The 6,000-nt window shown below is 57.1% G+C and overlaps 1 protein-coding gene across 1 annotated transcript in view; it reads right to left on the reverse strand.

The window, feature by feature from the left end:
- Snoo (Sno oncogene) overlaps positions 1-5,651 on the reverse strand; it is a 52,082-nt gene extending 46,431 nt beyond the window's left edge. Inside the window, exons 1-2 of the mRNA XM_084598250.1 lie at positions 5,168-5,651; positions 3,852-4,993 (exon numbers count right to left, since the gene is read on the reverse strand). Coding sequence (XP_084454376.1) covers positions 3,852-4,745 — 894 coding nt within the window. The 5' untranslated portion in view covers positions 4,746-4,993; positions 5,168-5,651. The remainder of the gene's footprint in view (positions 1-3,851; positions 4,994-5,167) is intronic.
- Between the last annotated feature and the right edge of the window lie 349 nt (positions 5,652-6,000).

Consider the following 6,000-nt stretch of genomic DNA (forward strand, 5'->3'; position numbering starts at 1 on the left):
GCGGAGCGCGTGAGTGAACGAGGCATTTCTTGCACTTTTTCGAAGAACAAACCAGGTTTAGGTGGCTTTCCTGCGTAAGGTTTCTAGGTGAGCGAAGGGGGCCGTCGCCCTTGTTAGGATTTCTGTTAGTTTGCTTTGAAGCTCCACTGATGACAGCCTGTCCACACGCATCGACAGCAGATGCGAGGCATCGGAGACCACGCGCCCCAAGCCCACACCGCGGTCCCAAGAAAAGCTACTGAACAACTTCGCGAAGCAGCTACCGTGCCCTTTCTCCACGAATTCCGCCCGCACTCTCCCCTCTCTCTACCCGAAGTGCACTGGCCCTCCTCGGGTGACGTAACAGCACTGGCTTCCTCCGATGCCCACTCTCGGAGAGGCGACTTGACTCTACTGCTCCAGTTTTGCGTGCCAGTCTATTTTGGCGGCGTGTCATCCACACGGGAAGCGTGCGAGACGTTCGTCGTCGCGCTTTTAAATAACCTCGATCTTGTCGCCAATCAAATGTGCGATTAAAGCAATTTAGACAGTCGTGCAAAAAAAAAAAAAAAAGTAACTGACAATGGATCGAAAAGTAAAAACTGGTTCAGTATCGCTTTCGAAGTCGTAGAACTTTCAGAGGAACACACAGACACACGTACTATTTTGCCGCGAAACTTAAGTCTCCCAATATGCCTGCTCTCGCGTCATTCGGCGCCGAAAGTGCTTGGTTCCGTTTAGCTAATAAGAGTTAAGTTCAGCGACTACTGGGGCAGCAGTCGAAACCCAGAGGTTCGTGGGTTTAGCCCTGAATGCCGTCGAATCGCGTGCACTCTATCGATGGCTTTTAGGACGCTACCAACCACGCCTAATCGCGTTGCTCGGGGATGCCATTCATGGACTTGAACAAGGTGGCAAGACTTAGAGGCGTTTTCACTACAAAAACAAAAAAAAAGTCTTCGGTGGCTCAACTGCAAGAAAAGGTACATAAGCTCTAGCAAATGGGATACAGTCGTGCATACCTCGTCTTCCAACCCTGTTTGTCCCGCGACCTTACTGTGGCCGAGGAGCAAGCCGGTGGATGTGATGTTTAGGTCGTGGTTATTTGTTTTTTTTTTTTATTTGTTATAGAACTGTTGACTCCGCCGCGTCGCGAGCCGCTGGCGACCGTTTCAAAGGGTACAGCCCCCATCACCATCATAACCACACGACCGGGAACCGCTTACTACAATAATGCAGCAAAGCTAACCAGTACTACAAACTGTCTTGGATTAGTCACAATAACCTCATACAGATTTCTCATACTAAACTCATATTAAACTCGTACAAATCTCATATCATCTCATACAAATATCATTCAACGTACGAGAATTATATGAGATTGTATGAGATTTGTATGAATTTAGTACGAGTTTGGAATGAGAAATCTGTATGAGGTTATTGCGACTCGTACGATTTTTTCGCTAGGGCGAGTACTACAAAACATTGCGAAATATACAAACACCCGACAAACATCGCCGACGACTTCAGTTCGCACTATTATACCACTAGACGCGAAAGCGCCTCGTCAGACAGGCGGCGACGACGAAGTTGAAACGCTGCACTGGAGCAGCCGGCCAACAGGACGGGACACGTCATGTACCAATAAACGCTCGAAAAGACTACTCCGTCCCGCAACACGCTCTCTCACAAGTTGTGCTGCTGCCACAAACGGCGTCGACCGGCGTAACGCGAGGGGCAGTTAGGGCCAACCTTTTTACGAGAGCATGCAAATTAGCTTCCGGCAAACGACGACGCTGCCTTCGAAACGGGCCTCTCGCAGTCCTAGCACCGCGAGCGCTGGCGCCAGCGCGAACGAGGTCGCGAGGCAAGCCGGGGAGGTCGTTTGCGCCAGGCAGCTCCCACCCGCCCCGAAGCGGGCAAGGCACAGGCGAAAATGAGAGCGGGCTGCAGCACTGCGCTGCCGCCGGGTTCTCCAAGGGGAAACGAAGGGTGAGGGGAATTGCGCGAAGGCGGCTAATAAAGCACACTCGTTCGGCCTACATGGCATTTTAGCCTGCTCATTACAAAAAGACGCATGAAAGGGGAAGGGGGGTGTTAAACGCTGATCGCAAGGGCACCGCCACACGCTTGTCCAGGCTCCGTACGACGCAGCTCAAATGCCCTGCTTCCCCCCCTTCTTTTTTTCTTTCCCCACCCTCCTCGAGCTCTCCTCTGGTGTGGTCCCACCACAGCCGCAGCACTGTTCTGCCGCCTCTGTCGCCGCCGGCAGCAGCGGCAGAGCGGGGGGATCGATATGTGCGCAAAGCTGCCACAACACTGGCGACTGCACTGACGACGTCAACGAGCCGGGCCCGTCGAAATCGTCCTCCTTTTCCTCCGCAAAGTGGAATTCCTTCCATTTTGTCTTTCCTTTCTCTTCTACGTCGCTACTTCATACCACCAATTAAGAAGACCCTAGTGCGGTCACTGGTGGACTGCGTTCCTCCTACCTGGCCATTAAGGCATTCGATCGCATAAACTCTAGGAGAACTACGTCGAAGCGCACGCGGTAGGGACCTTATACCAGGATCAGCAGTGCGCATCGGCCGCTTAGCCTAACGGGCGCCGAAGAAAGCTGCTACTACTTACGTATCTCGCCATTCACAGCGGCGACTTCGAATACAGCACAACCGCGTGATTGTACAATGTGAAAGATCGGCGGACACTACTCTGTAATGGCATCCAAAACAATGGGCAACTCAAACGGATAAATCCACCTAGCCAGCGCCGATCGCGCTGAAAGTGTGGTAAAAACTTGCTTGCCGACAGCAAAATAAGCACGTATGTATTTTTCAAGCCAAGTGAGGTCGCGGCGTTAGAAAGAATCTATTATAGAGACTGCAGTGCGTAGGAGTCAGTTAACCCCGTCGCCCCACCTTCATGGGCAATGGCGCCTTCCTTCCAGTGTTCCGTTATACATGCAGTTTCTTTTCTTTATTTCTGTATTTTTTTTTTTGCTTCTCCCTCCCTTCACCTTTGGCATGTGCACCAGTTCTGGTGCCAACCCATTTCAAGGGGTATGGCCCAGAGCATCATCATCATCTCTACATTCTGTAAGAGGGAGGGGAGGATGTGGCACTCCCCAGCATACATCGCAAGAATGTGCGGCCGCGTATGACTGCAATATAGTGATTAGCCGGTCGCTAGAAGCCTAAATGAACAGCTGCCCCCATATACACGCAGCTCGGATCATAACGAAACCAAGCCAGCAAGATACCGAACGTCCTAGTGTCACTCCGCAAAAGCATGCCCACCCACAGCAGAACTTCAAAAAAGCGAAGACTGCTCCTATCGCACACGTTCAAAGGCATATCGTACCAAGTCTAACGCAAGCAGCATTCCGAAACGCCTGCTTGAAAGGGAACGTCGCTTCTCCCGCTGCTACTTTCTCTCGCTCGGAAGCACACTCTCCCCTCGGAGGGGAAACGTCGCTCAGAGGCGAAGCTCGCCTTACGGTGGCCTGGAGCTTACCTAACCTTATCCGCTGAATGGTCCAGCGAAAGACTGCAATGAAGGCATGGGGTGCCGAGTGTCCCTCCTCGGCGCTGGAAGATACGTAGATACGTTTCAGGGAGTGGAGGCGCAAGCTCCGAGCTGCACGCGCGGGACGTGCAGAAATGGCGACGTATACCGGTTCGGTGAAGACGTCCTCGCGATCCATCTAACGAACTCGCAGCTCACTGCTGGCGTCTACTGTACCCTTCGAAGGGAGGCTGACACGCCGCTGCCGTGGAACACTCGTTACTCGGCTCGTGCACACAGTAGCAAGACAACGGCAAAAAAGAGAAGGCGAGCGCGGAAGTGCGACTGCGAAGGGGGGTACCACTCGCCTGTTTCCGTTTTGCGGCGTCGGGGGACTTGTCCTTGAACTGTCGCAGCAGCGCGAGCAGGGCGTCCGCCTCCTCGAGCGGCTCGCGGTCGTCGAGCAGCAGGTAGTTCCTCCAGCGCGCCGAGTCGAAGCCCCAGTGGCAGGTGCGCGTCTCGCGGGACCGGTGGCCGTGACACACGAAGCGGCGCGGAGAGAAGAGCAGGTCGCAGTCGCGGCATTGCACTGACGCGTTCAACCACAGCACGCCCGAAGCCCCGCCGAAGCACTCATGGTACACGGGCACCACCACCGGTCCGGGGTTCTCATCCGGGGACGGCTGCGTGCCGCTGTGCACCAGCGCAGCGCACAACCGCTCCGCGTCCGACTTGGTGATGAGGCCGCAGCTCGGAGCGCTCGACGGAATCACACCGGCCGTCTTGAGCACGTCCAGTTGCTCCGGATTGCAGCGCAGACAGAAGATCTGCAGCTCGTCGCATACGCTGTTGATCTGCTGCAACGAGAAGTCCGTGAGCACAGTGTTGAGAATCTGCGGCATGCACAGCCTCTGCTCGCCGCCCACGGTGAAGCACGAGATTGAGTGCCACTCGAGCTGTGTCTCGTCCCGTTCGCTGCACTGCGCCTGGTCAGGCGGCGTGAGCAGCGGCGGCTGCTGGATCGTCGGTGGAGCGGGCGCCTCGAGCGGCTCGTCCTCGTCGGCGATGCCCGGGTCGGCGCCGGCGGCCGCCATGAGAGCGGGCGGGCCCTGCAAGCTCGACACGGCCGCCGCTTGGTAGCTCTTGAGCACTCGCTTCAGGTGCGGGGTGCAGCCGCCCCCGCTGGCCGGGGGCGCCGTCTGTGTCGTGGTCGAGGCCATGGCCGCAGCACCGCCGCCGCGGCGGTCATGGAGCGCCCGCATCCAGTGCCGGGACGTTGGGCCGCGCGGCGGCCGCAGCCAACAAACACTCAGCCACGCTCATCACAGTCGTCTGCGAAGGCCGCCGCTGTTCACCCGCGCCACCGCCTACGGAGAGCGCTGCGGTCGCGGCCGCTGTTCCGTCCGCTGCGCGCAGCCCCCGCCTCAGCCGCTGCCACAACCTATTTATTTGGCTGTCGTCCTGCAGCGTTGGCGCCTTCCGGAATGGCGGCAGCCCGGACGGTATCCTCCTGCATGAGACGTGGCGGCACCGACTATAGAATTTTCGATCGCCGCCAGTACTGCACGTTAAACGAAAACCCAAATCGCGCCGGTGCGACCCAAAGCATTGCCACAGAGCCATTCCGTCTCGAAAGCATGCCGTCGTAGCTACAGGAACGTGTGGTCGCAAAATTCGCACTTACTGCGCAGTAAGTTGGAGACGTTCATTCGGGCGTGCCCTGTGTTCAGTATTCGTGGTCGAGGTGTTGGGTAGTGTTGAGACCGATGGTCAGGTGCCGCTCCGTGTTTACCAATGCGGCGGTTCTTGTTTACGTCGCCAAGCAGACGACAGCAATTCTCGAGACAAGGCAACCGCAGCGCCAGCCGACGGCAGGCACACGCAACATGAATATACAAGCAGCAAACGGTCCTGGAGAAGAGGAGGAGGGGAAGAAAGGACGAGGAGCGAGCAGGAGGCTCACAAGAGAAAACACCCAAGCAAAGCTACAGAGAGCTCCGCAGAAAGAAGACAGCAGCGGTGGCGAAAAATGCACATCTAAACACAAGACAAGCCGTTCGCACCGCCATCAGTGCGGCGGAGGCAGCAGGCTCTTCCCGCTAGCGCCCGACAACCCCCATCATTGCGCGGCGATTTCGCTTGCTGTTTGTTTGCAGCAACTCCTCCTCCACTTCGCTCCCTTGCAGCGGCGGCTCTGCGTCCTCCTCGCTCTGGCGGCGGCGCACAGACGCCAGACTGCGCTGCCGTGTTTTGTCTGGCTGCCAAGCAGGCAGCCTAGTGCAGATATGCGTCACGGTCACGTGGGCTCCTGACGTCACTGGCGCGCCGCTGTCGCGCGCGCGCGCCCGCGAGCGCTCGCTTCCTCTCTCGCCTGCCTAGACAGACGCACAGACGTACGACCTTCAGAGCGGCCCCGCCTGCCTTCCCCACTTCCATCGCCGCTCGCCTGCGCGAGAGCGCGGGCAGACGCCGCCGCATCTGTTGGCGCACCCGTTCCCTTCGCCGACGACACACCAC

The sequence above is a fragment of the Amblyomma maculatum genome, chromosome 3 (assembly GCF_055883805.1).
Source record: "Amblyomma maculatum isolate TAMU_Amacu chromosome 3, ASM5588380v1, whole genome shotgun sequence".
In the NCBI taxonomy this organism is placed as follows: Eukaryota; Metazoa; Arthropoda; class Arachnida; order Ixodida; family Ixodidae; genus Amblyomma; species Amblyomma maculatum.